The following is an 18,388-nucleotide window of genomic DNA, read 5'->3' on the forward strand; positions in this document are numbered from 1 at the left end:
CCCAGGGTTGCGTCCTCAGCCCCTACTGTACTCCCTGTACACACATGACTGTGTGGCCAGGTTCAGCTCAACACCATCATCAAGTTTGCGGATGACACAGTGGTGGTGGGCCTGATCTCCGACAACGGCGAGAAGGCCTACCTGGAGGAAGTTGCTGATCTGTCACTCTGGTGCCAGGACAACAGCCTCATCATGAATGTCACCAAAACTAAGGAGCTGATTGTGGACTTTAGGAGGGCACAACAACAGAGGACGTACTCACCACTGGGGATTAACGGGACTACTGTGGAGAGGGTGAGCGGGTATAAATACCTGGGAGTCCACATCACCGAGGATCTGACATGGTCAACAAACACAGACACTCTGGTGAGAAAGGCAAGGCAGCGCCTCTACCACCTCAGGCAGCTGAGGAAATTTAAAGTTTCCCAGAGGATCCTTCAGTCCTTCTACTCTGGAGCTGTAGAGAGCATCCTGACAGGAAGCATCACAGCCTGGTTTGGCAACTGCTCCGCTCAGGACAGGAAGGCTCTGCAGAGAGTAGTGCGTTCGGCTGAACGCACTATTGGAACTACACTCCTCACCCTGCAGGACTTGTACACCAGGAGGTGCAGAACCAGAGCCGGCAGGATCATGAAGGATCCTCACCACCCCAACAACAGACTGTTTCAGCTGCTGCGGTCAGGCAGGCGCCTCCGTAGTCACGCTGCAAGAACAGAGAGACTGAGACGGAGTTTCTTTCCTCAGGCCATCAGGACTGTGAACTCCGACCTCACCAGGACCCCCACATAGACCCACACAACTGCCCCTCTTAGGCACACACACACACACACACACACACACACACACACACACTTACTGTAAATATTGTGTTGTTTTTTATTGTAAATAGTGTGTACTTGTTGCCCTTGCACATTCCTGCTGAGCATTGCCACTTTCATTTCACTGCACACCCTGTGTGTGTATGTGACAAATAAAACATCTTGAATCTTGAATCTTGAATCTTGAACACCCAGTTGGCGCTGATTAGATTTTGGGATCGATCGGGTCAAAGGTCAAAGGTCATGAACAGGTCAACATTTTCTTGAATCGCATGACATTTGGTGGGATGATTGGTTATTATCCGGGGACCATTTGATTAGATTTTGGGATCAATCGGGTCAAAGGTCAAGGTCATCGAAAGGTAAACAATTTTTTTTACCATAGCACGATACATTTTTGTCCAATTGGCATGCAACTAATGCCAAAATGTTCATAATTCAATGCCCAATCTTGTGATATGCGAAGGTATGCGCTCTACCGAGTGCCCATTCTAGTATTGACTGTTTTTATACCGACTGCCGACTCCTCACTACTCGTTACCGGCCACTAGGAGGAGCCACAGGTGGTCAACTTCAGTTTGGTCTGTCGTCTGTTGAAATGCACACACAGATGAGACTATTGTATATTATGCAAGTGTGTATGACCGCTGCTCAACCGAGCACCGACGACAACATTAACATTGAATTCAAAGTGTTTCTTATGCTGCGTTCACACCAAAAGCGTTGTGAATTTTTCGTGCGAGTAGATCCAATGCAAAGTCAATGCACGGCCGCGAATGGTTGCGATTGGCGAGAATTCTCACCGGGCGGCGCGAATGAAGTTGAAGAATTTCAACTTTGGTCGAGTGAAAGTCCCCGAGCTGCGTGAGCCTACGGGTGATGTCATGAACCGAAACACGAGGGCGTTAGATGTTCTGTCGTTTGTGGGATTTCCACAACAAGTATAAAGCAGAACTAGTGGTTATTTCTTCCGTGGTGGATGAAGGAAACGATAACCGTTTCCACGGAGTAAAGCCACAGAAGCCCCGCCCCCTCTAAGGCACCAATGACGCGAATGAACCACAACTTGTCAAGCGAGTAAACTCACGCGAGTATTTGGTGTGAACGCAGCATTACACTCAGAAAATAAATTAATAAAAATAATCTACACTACCGTTCAAAAGTTTGGGGTCATCCAGACAATTTCGTGTCTTCCATGAAAACTCACTTTTATTTATCAAATGAATTGAAAATTGAATATAAAATATAGTCAAGACATTGACAAGGTTAGAAATAATGATTAATATTTGAAGTATTAATTTTGTTCTTCAAACTTCAAGCTCAAAGGAAGGCCAGTTGTATAGCTTATATCACCAGCATAACTGTTTTCAGCTGTGCTAGCATAATTGCACAAGGGTTTTCTAATCAGATATTCGTCTTCTAAGGCGATTAGCAAACACAATGTACCATTAGAACACTGGAGTGATAGTTGATGGAAATGGGCCTCTATACACCTCTGGAGATATTTCATTAGAAACCAGACGTTTCCACCTAGAATAGTCATTTACCACATTAACAATGTATAGTGTGTATTTTTGATAAATGTTATCTTTATTGAAAAAACAGTGCTTTTCTTTGAAAAAGAAAGACATTTCTAAGTGACCCCAAACTTTTGAACGGTAGTGTATATATTCCTTATGGATATCTTGCGTACATCTGCGATATAGAAAAGGGAAAACAAAGGAGGAGCACTAACTTTTCGCTAGTAGGACAACTAGTTAGCAGCCGTTAGGAGCCGTTACCTGTCTAGGTAGCGGGGTTAACACAGCTAACAGCTGACGTTAAATGTCGCACCTGTACCCAAATATGGACCTTTTTTGTGACACTTTAGTATTTTAGTTACTTCAAATCTTTTGTGAAATTAAAGACTTTTTATCAAATGAAATTGTGATCTGCTAACTAAACAAGTGTTCAGAGGCAGCGCGGCACAGTTCATTCATATTTATCCTGTTATTCGGCTGGAAATGTTGTCCATTAATGCATGAAAACGTCGTTGCGATTCGTTACCGGCGTCGTATCTGTGAAGTTATGGCCTCATCCATTCTGTGTTATTGGCTGGAAGGAAAAAGGCTGCACGCACAGCGAGGTAAACAATGACTGTCTGGCTTTTTATTTGCCCATACTGTCTGATAAAAAAGTGGCCATGTCTCTCAGGGATCCCACCGGCTCCGTCGACTAAATGCTCCGCCGATCTGCCGTGAGAGAGAGAGGGTGGGGGGGGCTACTTTTCTGAATGATGCATTCAGATTAAACGGCCGAGCTCCCGGTAATGAACTCTGATCCGCGGCTGCCGGTTCTAATGGAAAACAACAGACAGTTGAGCTCTCCGCGCACGACTCGCCATCTCGCCGTGTTAAAAGGAAGCGGGGAGCCGGATGAGGCCCCTGATTGAACCGAGCGAAGCATTAAATAGGACACATTTCCACGTCAACACATGTACACCTCGGGAGGTATTTAAATGAAGTCTGTTCCATATAGCTTTACGGCTACAGAGCACTCAAAGGCCAATAGATTGATAGCCTAAATGATCATTTATAAATGATTTATTAGGTGCTTCAGAATGTCTCCTCTATAGGAAGCTCAAGGAACGAAGACCACTACGACAACAACATGTCAAACTAATTTACTCAAACAGCTTCTTATGGCAGCGGTTCTCAAATGGGGGTACGTGAGATTTGTTTTAAATATATATAAAAATGAGCCTCCATTAAAAAAAGCCTTTTAAAATAGTTGTTTAATAAATATTTAATAAAATATAAGTGTAGGTTTATAAACTGAATTGTATATATTATATATGATATGCAAAGTGCTGCGTATTAAAAAATAATTTAAACCCACAATGCTTTCAGGGGGTACTCGGCTGAAAAAAGAAATTCACAAAAAAGGTTGAGAGCAATTGTCTTATGGGATCCTACGTGAACTCACTTTCTCCTGTTCAAGTAAGAGCAGTTTTAGTTAAAACATTATATATATATATATATATATTTCAGTTTTAGTTCTTCCCCCCAATGGTTTGAAGTGCACGGCCCTCAGTAAAGGATTAACACATTTAAAAGTGATGTCATGCAGTTCCAAGGACCACTCAGGATTAGGGAACTGTTAATCAATATGTTGATGAATATGTTGCCTTGTTTTTGTGTAAAAAAGTATATAAATATAAAATATAAACCAAACTCAAGATCCCAAAGAAACGGCTCAGCCTCTCTTCACTTCTATTCCAGTGAAACACACAAACCCACCTCATCAGTGACGAACGGCGTTCAGTCTAGATGCATTTCACAGAGAGGGGAACACAGATTTTTGGGCATTTACTTCCCAGACCTTCTGTGATCGGTAGAATTTGAGAAGTTGAAAAAAAGCACAACGTTCAAATTGGTATGCGAGTGATGACTCAAGCTGTCGGCGCTGCAGGAGGCGAGGAGCGAGAGCAAAAACCCACCAATCCTGGAGCAACCACTCACGTGAACTGTACATGAATGATCTATAAATAAATACAAATAAAGCTCTATGCGCGACAGAGGATCAAAAATAGACTTTTTCTTGAGAGAGCGAGAGAAGCAATAATCGCAATCACACGTTCACGCTCAAGTCGTCACTCCACGACAAAAAGTTCCGCTCAGGAGTTTTCTGTTCGCTCCGAAATGAATGGGAAGAGTTTGTGTGTGTAAGCATGAAAGAAAACAAATCCCCAAGAAATCCCGTTTAGTTTAATTCATGATTTGGATCAGAACTCGGACGGCCTGAACTAAAAGCTTCAGGCCACAGGTGTGTCGACAGGAAGTGGCTTCAGTGGGGATCGCTGGCCCCCTCCAATCAGAATCCATTACATTTAAATGACAAATCCGCAGCCTTCGGGCTTCTTCGAGCAACAGTTAAGAGCACAGGTGTCAAACACAGGGCCCGCGGGCCGAATGCGTCCCACCACAACATTTTATGCGGCCCCTGGTGGCTTGAAAGACATATGATCACCTTTATATCCTGTGCTTTTATTTTGAAGGTTACAAATTAACTGGATTTGTGTTATAATATTAGAGAAATGTTCTTGTGTGCAATATTTCTACTCTCGAATAAACAATAATCAAATGCAAAGAGTTATTTAACAATATGTTCGGAAGTAGTTTATACACTGCTTCAGTTACTTCAGTTACACCGGCCCTTTAACCCTTGTGTTGCCTTCGGGTCAATTTGACCCGATTAAATATTACACCCTCCTGTCGCCTTCGGGTCAATATGACCCGATTCAATGTTTAACCCTCCTGTTACCTTTATATTTACTAGCATATTTTACCCCTGAGGTCAATATGACCCCAGCTATTAAAATCTCCAGAAAATTATTAGAATTAATATTGTTTTCCAAGTTTAAGTGTGAGGTACTTTATGTTTGTTTGTTCACTCCCGAAAGAACACCGACATTAAAAATTGAATCGGGTCAAATTGACCCGAAGGCGACAGGAGGGTTAAGAGGCGGCCATGATGCTGATGTGGCCCACGGTGAACATGAGTTTGACACCCCTGGTTAAGAGGGTTTACCTTTTCTTTTGAAGGCCGGGCTGATGAGCACCAGCGGCGTGTTGACCTCCAGCTCCGAGGAGCCGCCGTGGCTGCCGGTCTCCGACATGCCGTGGTCTCCGCACAGCACCAGCAGGTAGGGCAAGGATCCCTCCGCCTCCTGAGAGAGACAAACACACACAGGAGGTTAATGGACTCCCGACCGCACGCCGACCGGGGAGCCTCAAAAGCTTCGGAGCCGAGAGGTGAATAATTCAAACAATACAAGCAGTTTGGAAAACAGAGCAGTGGCGTTAAATGACAGCTGCCGGGGCAGGAGAGCGCTTCACTTTGATGTTAAATCATTACTTCAAGAGAGGGAAGTCATGACAAACACTTCCTGGCACACCAGCGTCTCCAGGCTTGAAACTAAACTCGGTAGCGGCACGACCGGCTTTGATGGCGTGCGGTTCTTCCCTCAGCGATTCCCTTTCAACTAGAGGGGTGGGGTTGGGGGGCTTTGAACGCAACACGACAGCAGACGTTCACAAAACAAAATGCCAAATCTTACCACACATTTACAAAGCTCTGAACAGACTCTGGTGTTGTACGACGCACAGAGCGAATCAAAGACCACGAGACTTCATTTATTATTAAAGATGGGGAAATTGCCTCCTTCCAGGCCCGCTGCATCAATAGAGAGCCTGAAAGACAGAAAGCGCAATGACTGCTGAAAAGGCCGAGATCAATTCTGCTTTTTTGTTGTCGTTGGAAGCCGAGTTAGATAAAACGTTTGTTTCTTCGAGGACGACTTCATCCAAATAAGAAAAAAGGCCAAAGTCAGCACAAGTGTTTATTTAGCCGCGCGGCCGAGCCGGTGAATCGATGCTGTTGGTTTGACAGTCAGAATGTGTCATTAAAACATGATGAACACTGAGTCAGGACTGAGGCTCGGAGGCATTGGTCCCTCAGCCAACCCTGTTGTGTTTGGAAGAAGAAGAAGAAGAAGAAGGACGAGGAGAAAGTAGAAGAAGGAGGAGGAAGAAAAAGAAGAAGAAACAGAAGGAGGGAGAAGAAGAAAAAGAAGGTAGGAGAAGAAGGAGGAGGGAGAAGAAAGAAGAAGGAATAGGGAGAAGAAGAAAGAGGGAGAAGGAGGTATAGAAGAAGAAGAAGAAGAAGGAGGAGGGAGAAGAAGAAGGGGGGAGGTAGGAGAAGAAGAAGGAGAAGAAGAGAAGAAGAAGAAGGGGGGGAGGTAGGAGAAGATGAAGGATGAAGAGGAAGAAAAGAAGATGAAGAATACTTTTGTTCTAAATGGCTTTGGATACAAGGAATGCCAACAAAAATAAATAAAAAGGTCATCAAATGAACATGAAATGGTCGAATCGTTTATCGTCATTATGCAACACAGGGTTACAGAGTGAGAAGAAACGGTTCAGTGAATAATAATGAATGAGTGATGAATAACCTGAATAGCAGTAATATTGCAAACTGGACGAAGGCAACCTAAATACGGAGAATGAATTTGCATGAAAAATGTATTGCAATAATAAAGACTTTCATCTTATCAATAGTGTTAAATAACCATGAGAGCGTATTTGAAAGCGGCCGGCCCCGATGAACCCGAATATTAATTCTCCTGTGACAAATTGTGCATCTGCTGGATAGAAGTCTGAGGAGTCACGGCTCAATAACAGGGGGGGGGGGGGGAGGACACGGTTCAACATTTCCTTTTATCTCTCTTGAGAAATGCGCGGCTCGGATTACACGCCGCTCCGCGGGTCGGCTTGAAGAAGTTCTGCACTTGAAAAAAAAAGCAGCACAGCTCAGCCTTCAAAATGTAATAAATCTGTAAAAGCATATCCAGAGGAGAAGATTGAGGCCATGAGTGTCCCTGAACACAAAGCTCAGATGGGGAGGGAGGGGGGGGGGGTTGTGTCCGCCCGCTCTGCAGGTAGAGCATGCCTCCGCTCCCGATGTGAACTCTCTGAGTCTGCGACAGGAAACCTCGGAGGCCGTGTGACGAGCATACCCGGCGTTTCTCGACGTGAAGAGCACGATGAGGGGAAACGGAGTTGTACTTATTTTGGGCGGGTCGGAGCTTCTGAAGGTTTCCTGCGGGACCCCCACCGGGAAGCGTCTATCTTTAGCTCACGGTGCTGCTGCGAACCGCCGCACAGCAGGAGTGACTGGAGACAGACTTTCAAACACATTTTCACACAGAGCCCCCCCACACACACACACTCACAGAGCCACACACACTCACACACACAGAGCCACACACACACACTCACACACACAGAGCCCCCCAAACATACACACACACACACACACTGAGCCCCCCACATACACACAGAGCCCCCCACACATACACACAGAGCCACACACACTCACACACACAGAGCCCCCCAAACATACACACACACACACACAGAGCCCCCCACACATACATACACACACACAGAGCCACACACACAGAGCGCTCCACACATACACACAGAGCCACACACACTCACACACAGAGCCCCCCTCACACACACAGAGCCCTCCACACATACACACAGAGCCCCCCACACATACACACACACACACACACACACACAGAGCCCCCCACACATACACACAGAGCCACACACACACACACAGAGCCCCCCTCACACACACACTCACACACAGAGCCCCCACACACAGCCACACACACACACATAGCCCCCCCCCACACACTCACACACAGAGCCCCCACACACAGCCACACACACACAGAGCCGCCCGCGCCGCACACACACATAGCCCCACACACTCACACACACACACAGCCACACACACACACACACAGCCCACACACTCACACACAGAGCCCCCACACACAGACACACACACACACAGAGCCCCCCCCCACACACACACATAGCCCCACACTCACACACAGAGCCCCCACACACACATAGCCTACACACACACAGAGCCCCCACACACACACAGAGCCCCACACACACACACACAGAGCCCACCACACACACACAGAGCCCCCACACACACATAGCCCCACACTCACACAGGCCCCCACACACACACATAGCCCCACACACTCACACACAGAGCCCCCCTCACACACACACAGAGCCCCCACACACACATAGCCCCACACACTCACACACAGAGCCCCCCTCACACACACACATAGCCCCACACACACACAGTACCCCCCGCACACACACACACACACACACACACACAGTGCCCCCCTCACACACACAGATCCACACACACACACAGATCCACACACACACACACCTTGCGGTTGCTGCAACAGATAATATATTAACGGCTAAGAAACGTTACAAATTATCGGTGTAATTAAACGACCATCAAACACACGTCAGGCTAGAAAATAAACCTGATCGCGTCACATTAATGCAAAACAACTATTGAGCACTACTTCATATTTGCATATTTCTTTCTTTTACTGTTTAAAGGACATTGACTGCTATAATAAACCCCATAACCCTTAAAAATGATATCAACGCTTATTAATAGAAATGTAAGGATGATGTTGAGCTGAATGGATTTTAATAGAGAGAAACGAGTGTTGACAATCAAACATTAACTACGGAGCAATCAGTCGAATTAACTCGAATAGCAGAAGCCAAAACCTCCACAAACACGGCGGGTAAATAATAAGACGGCTGAAGATGTTTATGAGATGAAACCAGCATCGTGATGGAAGTATTTACATTCTGTAATCACCTCTCTATAAAACTGTTCTCATAGTGTCGGAGTGCACCATTCCTCCAAAGGAAACAATAATATACATCTCATCTACTTCTTTCAGACATTTTGATTATATTACATTCAGCACAACACTTTTTGAAAACATCTCCTGGGTGTATTGTGTTTACATCATTTCAGTCAATTGAATGAAAGTGACTTTAAATCTGCATATAAACCATTGATTTGTCCACTTGGGGGCAGAACTCCACGACAAGCTGAGCATTTGACTTATTACGGCAGAGTGCTGCATCTAGAAGGTCTGCAGCAGCGTCTGGCATATTCATCTCTCAAAATAAATGTCAGCAGGTGACCTTTATGAATATGAATTAGTGTTTATAAATAACTATCCAGTGTCCCAAGCAACTTATAAACGTCTGGGTCACCTGGGTGAAAATGACATTGGGTACATCCTCAGTCTCTTTATTGTCGTTTCCTCGCTTGAACCAGGAAGTGTTCAGGTTATTTGATTGGACGCTAGATGCTTGGACTGATCGCGATTGAGTTTAATATCAGAGTGAAATCTCAAGTTTTATATTTGATTTGTTTTCTGCTTCACCATCCGGTTAAAACATATGTTTATTGTCGGTCTCAATAACAAACAACTTTCTCCATTTATTAGAAATGTGTCTTTTCTTGATCCGTTATTTTCCTCAATAACTTTTATGATGGATACAATTAAAGTCGGAGAAAGCCGAGAGAGGAAAACATTTTTTACATCATTCATCATCATTTCCATTGAGTCGCGTGAGGCTGATCGATCCCGACCGTCGGGGTTTGATGAGTGATATAATTTAAAGATTAACCTGAAACATTGAGCCTAAATAAACGACAGTGTTCAAGAGAAACCAGAATCAAATTCTGCGTTATTTTGTCCGCCCGAGGGTCTCCGTAGTCATTCTCAATAATAAGAGAGTTACTTATAAGCGAGTTATTTATAAGCATTTTCTGCTTCTACCTATACCTTTTCAGTCTTTCTCTGTTGTATATTATATAGGATAATATTGTATTGTATTTGATTTGATTGACTGAATAAAATAAAATACACAAACAAACAAACTTAATGTTGGAAAGGGAGAGAGCTGAATACAGTTGTTCCTCGAGGGAACCCACGAGACATAGAACAGCTGAGAACACGTTTGGCACTTGAGCTTAAAAGTAACTTAACCCTTGTGTTGCCTTCGGGTCATTTTGACCCGATTCAATATTTAACCCTCTTGTCGCCTTCGGGTCAATTTGACCCGATTCAATGTTAAATGTCGTGTGTCGGGTTCTTTAAACAACAAACAAACAAAAGTACCTCACACTTAAACAAAACAATATATTATAATTTAATTCTTTTTTTTTTTTTTAAATAGTGGATACACATATGTAAAATAAAGTAAAGTAAATAAAGTCATAAAATAAAAAGGTAACAGGAGGTAATCGGGTCATAAATATTCATTGAGGCGAGGAAATATTGAAAATGTAAAATGAATGACCCGAAGGCAACAGGAGGGTTAAACAATTATTCAACAACCAAAATAGTAACAACATTCTCTGTCAACCAAATAATTGATTCATCAATTAATTGTTTCACAGCGATATTAACGTTCACTCTGCTTCTAGCTCCGCTTTAGTCACCCCAAGATCCTCCATCACACTTTTACAAAACAAATTCTGCAACAAACCGTAACAACAAAAAAAGAACCAAAAAAAGGGTTCCAAGACCCTAAAACAACGGAAGATGCAGGTGCGACGTGACGTAGAAACAGAGATTACTCAAGCACGCACCTTCGAGATGAGGGCGCTGTGAATCTTCTTCAGGACGTCGTCCATCTCCAGCAGCTTGGGCTGGATGAGGGAGCTGTGGGGTCCGCTGATGTGCCCGATGTGGTCCAGGCCCAGGTAGTGCAGGATCAAGATGTCCCAGTCGTCCCTCTTCAGGGTGCTGTCCAGGTGACGGGTCACATTGTTGTCCACCTGCACACCACGCAGGAGAAGATACACACTCACCGATCTGCAGTGTCAACCAGTGTACATTAACCGCTGCTCAATTCATCAATAATACATCATGACGGTCTTTACTGTTGGTATTGGAGTCATGGGATAGTTTTCCGTTCCGCTCCCTTTTTTTAATGTCTCCTAACGACACAGAAACCACTTCTGCCACCGGGCGCTTTAGCCCTTTTTTCATCGATATCAGCCGAAATAAACTTACTAAGTGACGGAGTCGTGTGTGTGTGTGTGTGTGTGTGGGTACCTCGGTGTAGTCGGACACGAAGAAGGAGGTGGTGCCGTCGTGCTCCATGAAGTGCTTGGGGAAGAGGCGCACCCAGGTGTCGTCTCCGTAGAACACCATCCTCTTGCCGGCTGCTTTGGCCTGCCACACCAGGTTGTCCTCCAGCAGCGCCGGAGAGTTCAGGTTCATCACCACGTCGATGAAGCCCGGGATGCTGCCGGTGGTGAGAGCCTAGAGAGGGAAAGGGAGGGGAGGGGGGGGGGATGTTGTTATCAACAATAATTGCCTTTTAATGCTGAGAAACAAAGTCACCATATTAATCCAGATGATTAGGACTTGGGCTGCAGAACGGTTCAGAAAGAAAATGTGCCGATACGTATTCATCAAGGATCTCTAAAAGCTCAATCAATCAATCAATCAATCAATCAATCAATCCTTCCTTCCTTCCTTTGGTGTGTGAGGGTATAAATTAATGTTACTTCCACTCACTGGCCGTTTCTATGCCCCTTTCCTTCCTTCCCTCCTTCCTTCCTTCCTTTGGTGTGTGAGGGTATAAATCAATGTTACTTCCACTCACTGGCCGTTTCTATGCCCCTTTCCTTCCTTCCTTCCTTCCTTCCTTCCTTCATTCCTTCCTTCCTTTAGTGTGTGAGGGTATAAATCAATGTTACTTCCACTCACTGGCCGTTTCTATGCCCCTTTCCTTCCTTCCCTCCTTCCTTCCTTCCTTCATTCCTTCCTTCCTTCGGTGTGTGAGGGTATAAATTAATGTTACTTCCACTCACTGGCCGTTTCTATGCCCCTTTCCTTCCTTCTTTCCCTCCATCCTTCCTTCCTTCATTCATTCCATTTTTTCTTCCTTCCTACCATTCCTCTGCTTTGCTGTATGAGGGTATCAATTAAGTTACTTCCACTCACTGGCAGTTTCTATGCCCCCTCCCTCCCTCCCTCCCTCCCTTCCTTCCTGCCAGTGCAGATGCTTGTTTCAGGGAAGAGACGGAGGGTTCTGCTTCAGCCGGTCCAGTTGCATTGAAGCCTATCGTCTATTAATAGAAATGGTCTGACCAATGAAACTAGTGGACTTGTTTACTGCCAAACTGGGAGAACACTTTGCTGGCTGCTTTAATAAACTCAGGGGGAGAAAAGGAAAAGGATGGACTCGAGACAAGGAGCTCACAGGAGGCAACATCTTGAAATTGAGCTCTGAAAAAACATTGAGAGGCCCAATCGGATCGGAGACTCATCACCGTAATAATTGCTGGCCCCCAGTACGGGTCCGAGCCCGTGAGGAGCCTCTGCTTACATGACGAATGCAACACCAGCGAGGAATGCAGACGTGAACATGTGTAAAAAGGGAATGCAAACGATTTTTCGGGAAATTCCTTTCAACTTCCTGTCTCGACGACTCGATGACATACTTTCTACCTTTAACTTCAAGAGCCTCTTCTCAGGAGGTGTGACCAGAGAACGCACAAGGGCCAGTTCTCCATCCAGGCTGACACCTTTCTGAGATAGACGCATTGCTGCTGCTGTCCACTGAGCGCCGGTCTGGGAGCTCAACCGGCCACATGTCAGGACGGGCACAAGAAAACACACGGCTTCTTCTTCTTCTTCTCATTTTGCTTTTCCTTTTTCTTCTTCTTCTTCTCCTCCTCCTCCTTCTTCACCTTCTTCTTCTCCTCATTTTGCTTTTCCTATTTCTTCTTCTTCTTCTCCTCCTCCTCCTTCTTCACCTTCTTCTTCTCCTCATTTTGCTTTTCCTTTTTCTTCTTCTTCTCCTCCTCCTCCTCCTCCTTCTTCTTCTCATTTTTATTTCCCTTTTTCTTCTTCTTCTCCTCCTCCTCCTCCTCCTTCTTCGTCTCATTTTTCTTTTCCTTCTTCTCCTCCTTTTGGTTCTTCTTCTTCTTCTCCTCCTTTTTCTTCCTCTTCTTCTTCTCCTCCTTTTGGTGGTTCTTCTTCTTCTCCTCATTTTTCTTCTTCTTCTCATTTTTCTTTTCCTTCTTCTTCTCCTCCTTCTTTTTCTTCCTCTTCTTCTCCTCCTTCTTCTCCTCCTTCTCATTTTTGTTTTCCTTCTTCTTCTCCTCCTTTTTCTTCCTCTTCTTCTTCTCCTACTTTTTCTTCTTCTTCTTCTAATTTTTCTTTTCCTTCTTCTTCTTCTTCTTCTCCTCCTTCTTTTTCTTCCTCTTCTTCTTCTTCTCCTCCTTATCCTTCTCATTTTTGTTTTCCTTCTTCTTCTTCTTCTTCTCCTCCTTCTTTTTCTTCCTCTTCTCCTCCTTTTGGTGGTTCTTCTTCTTCTTCTTCTTCTTCTTCTTCTTCTTCTTCCTGTCACAGTTAGAAAGAGCAACAGGAACCTTCACACTTAGAGGAGAAGACCTCCGGGAAGAGATGCCGGTAACACAACTGCCTGGCCCTCATTTAAAAGAATACAAATAAGAAACACCACACGAACAAGACACTAGAGTCTAAAACTGTGTCCCTGACTTCAAAATATAAATGAGCTCCATAATGAGCACGAAGCTTGTAACTTTAATCGGGGGTTGAGCTCCACGATGCAACTTGGTCGCCTCACCCCAGTGGTGTGTGTGAATAGGTATGGATGATTAGCTAGAGTCCCGATGGGCAGGTGGCACCCTGCATGGGAGCCCCACGGCCATCAGGGTGTGAATGGGTGAAGAATGACATGTTGCGTTCAAGTGCTTTGAGGAGGTCGGAGGACGAGAAGCGGTCCACTTAGCGCTCACGATTGAGGTCCAATGTGTGTGTGAATGGATTATGATTCAGGGTACCAGTTAATTGGGTGCAATGCAGTGATGGTGGCCAGTGAATGGCAGCTGGCCTCTACTGCCACCTACTGGTGTGTCACCAGATCTGGATCAGAGGAGAGCTTGGGATTCTGATTACAGCTGACTCTCGTCTGGGGGGTTTTTTCCTCAAAAATGTGTCTTCAATTACAAAATGAATATGCAAAACATCCAGTGTGTTATTTTGAAGAAGTTTGTCGAGAGAGAGAGATTTATATACACAAACTCAGAGAAGAATGTGAAGCACTGCATCACAGTGTTGTGCCTCTAGAGAGGAATAAGGATGGTTTTTATTGATGTACCTGTGTGCTCAGTGAGCCTGCAAATCACAACGAACACGCTTCTGGACAGCTGATCAAGTGCCAATTCTTCCCCTCCACTATATATACACATATACACACACATAAATATACGACGCAACGTAAAGCCTTCATGGCCACCCTTCTAAATCAGAGAGATCATATTTCAAGGTTCCCAACCTGCAGGACTGTTTTTCCAAGCAGCCTGAAGGCCCCCTTCCTCTCCGTGATCACTCGGAACAACATTCCTTAATTTTTTACATTCACATTTGTTTGTTTTTCCTGCATGAGATACAGAAGGTATCAGCTGCAGAGCCACAAGACCACCGAGCAGCCTTCAACTTCTCCTTGGTAGAAATTCAGATGAGCATTTTGTGAGAAAAAAAAATATCTGCGAGATTAATTGAAGGAAGATAGTTGAAGTCTTAATTGGACACATTGGATTTTCTGGCTTCTTCTCATGAAGTAATAATGCACATTAGCAGCTCTGATGATGGCGTTAGTCATTAATGTAAATAAATAAATAAATAAATAATTAATAAATATAAAATGCTCTGCGTTTAATTCTTTTGTTATTTTCACATTTACTAACATATTTTACCCTCGGGGTCAATTTGACCCCAGCAATTAAAACCTCCAGAAAATTATTAGAATTAATATTGTTTCCCAAGTTTAAGTGTGAGGTACTTTATGTTTGTTTGTTACCTAAATAGCCCTTTAAATATATTTTAAAAGTTGATATTTCTTATATGTTTGACAGTGAAAAACAGCCTGGGGTCAAATTGACCCCAAAAAACACCGACGTTAAACATTGAATGGGGTCAAATTGACCCTAAAGGTAACAGGAGGGTTAAGACTTCTCTGCCCCCCGGGTTGTTTTCCTCCTCCAGAGTATCCAACATGGATCTAACGCACGGCTCTTGGCCGACTAAAGAACTTTGCCGAGTCAGCTCTCTCGTGGTCCTCGGCCTGACCTGTCTGACCACATCGCTCAGACGCCACTGAGGATCTGGAGCTGCAAGCTTCTTTTCCCGAGCTGACTTTTTTGGCTCCAAACTTCTCCTATCTTTTAAAAAGGAGCTTGACGCCGTCAGCAACATCCCCGTTTCCTCCCCTCAGAGCTAGAACCTGATTGCCCTCGGACACTCGGGCAGAATATTCTGCTTCACCTGACAACTTGAGTTAGAGGCCTTGCCGCCGCCCGGCACCCAACACGGATAACAACACAGCTTTAACATGACGGAACCCTCCCAGCTGCGGTCTCAAAATACACTCAATGTGACAACGCGCCGTGTTTTCACCTTCTTTTGGGGTGATATTTTTAGTTGTCGGCTGGAAACTTAGTGCTCGTCTCCGATTGTCTTTTTGCACGATTATTCTGGGCTCACAGGAATAGTGAGCGTTTTTTCGGGCATTTTTGTCTCCAACATTTGAACCTCGAGTCTCTCTTGAAAAATATATTTAATGATGCGGCCTGATTAATTAATAAGGATTTTGTCTTTTTTGTTAAAGCGCTTTTGACAGGCTGGATGAAATATTGGTGATGAGGTTTTTTTTTGTCGTCTTACTCATTACGAGTCACGTTTTCCCAGAGCCTGAAGAGAAAACCTCAAATTGCTTCTTTTGTTGAAGAAAACCCCCAAAGATATTACATTTATAAAGATACAAAACAAAGAAATTATCATATTATACAAGATGGAAGCACCAACAACGTTAAGCATTTTTTTGGTTCAATCAGTTTAATTAAGTTGATTTGTTGCACTGTGGGGAGCTTTGTTGCATGTTTTTCTTCATCTCTCCGTCACTACCAATTTGTGGGATGAAAAATAATATATTTAACAACCTTTGAAAGGTATAGGCATAGGTTAAAGTTGGAAACAGCTTGTGTAGAGGCAGTGTAGCATACTAAATCTATTTAGTTGTGAATTAAAGTCAAGTTTAAAGACGCAAATCGGGACAAAATACACCAGTGAATGGATTGCTAAGACCCATGGCATGAGTGGGATGATACATAGTGGAGAAACTTGAAGGAGGAGTTTGGCATCCTGTATTTTATACGTATTTTTGATTTGCACCGTATTGTTATCTTGGACTTTAAATATACAAAATATATTTACATTAATATAAATAAATATATACAAATATATATAACTATTTAAGTATATAAATATGTATATATATATATAAATATATATAAATATATATATATTATATATATATATAAACATATATATATATATAAAAATACATATATATAATATATATACAATATATATATAATATATATATATACATAAATAAATAAATAGACCCCCCAGGGAAGGTGCATCCCCTCTCATTGGAAGCTTCTCGTCGGGGACGTGGTACCTTGATCCTGGGCATGGTGACCGTGGGGGGCCTCGCCTTGGCCACGTAGCTGTGCGTGGTGCCCCTCTCCACCAGGTGCCTGGTGTACGGCATGTTCCTGCGGCCGCTGGCTCCGAACACAAAGTCCTCCCGCAGGGCGTCCACGAGCATGATGACCACCCGCTTAAAGAGGGGCTCGGGGAGGCGGGAGGAGTTGGGAGAGCCTCCTGCAATTAATAAGGGAGTCGTGTCGTTGTAGGTTATGTTTTGATCACAGTGTATTTATTTATTTATTTGTATGCATGTTCCTCGCATAACTAAAAAAGTATAAAACCGAATCGCATGAAATTTGGTGGGATGATTGGTTATTATCCGGGGACCATTTGATTAGATTTTGGGATCGATCGGGTCAAAGGTCAAGATCATGAAAAGTCAAAATCTTCTTTTTACCATAGCACGGTCAATTTGTATCCAATTGGCAACTAATGCCAACATGTTCATAACTCAATGCCCAATCTTGTGATATGCGAAGGTATGCGCTCTACAGAGTGCCCGTTCTAGTTGTTGTTGTTGTTTTGTGAACGAGTCTTCACGGATACTCGCGCGCGTCTTGCACAGGTGAAGTCTGCGGGGGGAGGCTCACCTGTCTGCGGCTCCGCGGGCAGATCTGACAGCTTGCTCTTGGACGACACGGAGGACTTTAGAGGCACTGGGAAGAATCCCCGCAGGAAGAGTGCAACGCCAACCACTTCGCATATTAAAATGAACGAGGCAAACACAGACGAGCGTACTTTCATTTTGCTGGTTGGCACTTCTTTTTTTGTTAAAGGGACGAGTGCGTTTGTAAGATAAATTGCTAGCTAGCAAACGACATGACGCTCGCTACTCTGTTTATAGGATATATAGGAGGAGAAAGAATGCCATAACATCATATTCCACATGGACGCGCTGCCAAAACGACGTATTACAAAAGCCACGTTCTCGGCATTAAATAAAACGCGTCTATATTATAAATATGAGGCTGTTTATTGCGAATAAAATCACTAATACCAGTTAGCGCTCTAAACATTCATAGCAGCTTCCGCATTGATAACATGGAACTACGGGTAGCACGTAGAGTCAAACAAGACCGAAACGCAAAGGTACAAATAATAACGTCATAAAATGCTAATAATAATATTGTAATAATAAGAAGTCAACGAACCATAATAAATATAATACAATATGGTGTTTGAAAAATATATATATACATGGAATAAGATTACAAATGAGATGCCTGTAATGTCACTACAAGACTACGGTGTGATTTTAAGTCTTAAGTTTCCAGGGGGGCAATCAAGATGTTTTGGCTGCCGCTGTGTGTTCCCTGCAACAGCCTATGAAGGAGTGTGCAAAGTTTTGTCAGGGAGCAGTCAAAATGAAATTTAAAAGTACTGAATTTAGCTGAAGAACCTAGTTTGGAGTCTTATTTTGATGCAACGATTTGTTGATTAGCAGTAATGGAGGAGGGCAGCTCACAGGGACCAGATGTGTTCATGGAGGCGCCATGTCTGCTAAGGTTAGAGGACATTTTCTGATTTTATACAATATGTTTAAACCTGATGTGTGGAT

General features: G+C 43.8%; 1 protein-coding gene across 1 annotated transcript in view; it reads right to left on the reverse strand.

Moving 5' to 3' along the window:
- pigg (phosphatidylinositol glycan anchor biosynthesis class G) overlaps positions 1 to 17,838 on the reverse strand; it is a 92,597-nt gene extending 74,759 nt beyond the window's left edge. The window contains exons 1-5 of the mRNA XM_056440264.1: positions 17,421 to 17,838; positions 16,799 to 17,004; positions 11,353 to 11,562; positions 10,884 to 11,072; positions 5,388 to 5,526 (exon numbers count right to left, since the gene is read on the reverse strand). Of these exons, the coding sequence (XP_056296239.1) occupies positions 5,388 to 5,526; positions 10,884 to 11,072; positions 11,353 to 11,562; positions 16,799 to 17,004; positions 17,421 to 17,574 (898 nt within the window). The 5' untranslated portion in view covers positions 17,575 to 17,838. The remainder of the gene's footprint in view (positions 1 to 5,387; positions 5,527 to 10,883; positions 11,073 to 11,352; positions 11,563 to 16,798; positions 17,005 to 17,420) is intronic.
- Between the last annotated feature and the right edge of the window lie 550 nt (positions 17,839 to 18,388).

Source organism: Pseudoliparis swirei, chromosome 19 (genome assembly GCF_029220125.1).
Source record: "Pseudoliparis swirei isolate HS2019 ecotype Mariana Trench chromosome 19, NWPU_hadal_v1, whole genome shotgun sequence".
NCBI lineage: Eukaryota > Metazoa > Chordata > Actinopteri > Perciformes > Liparidae > Pseudoliparis > Pseudoliparis swirei.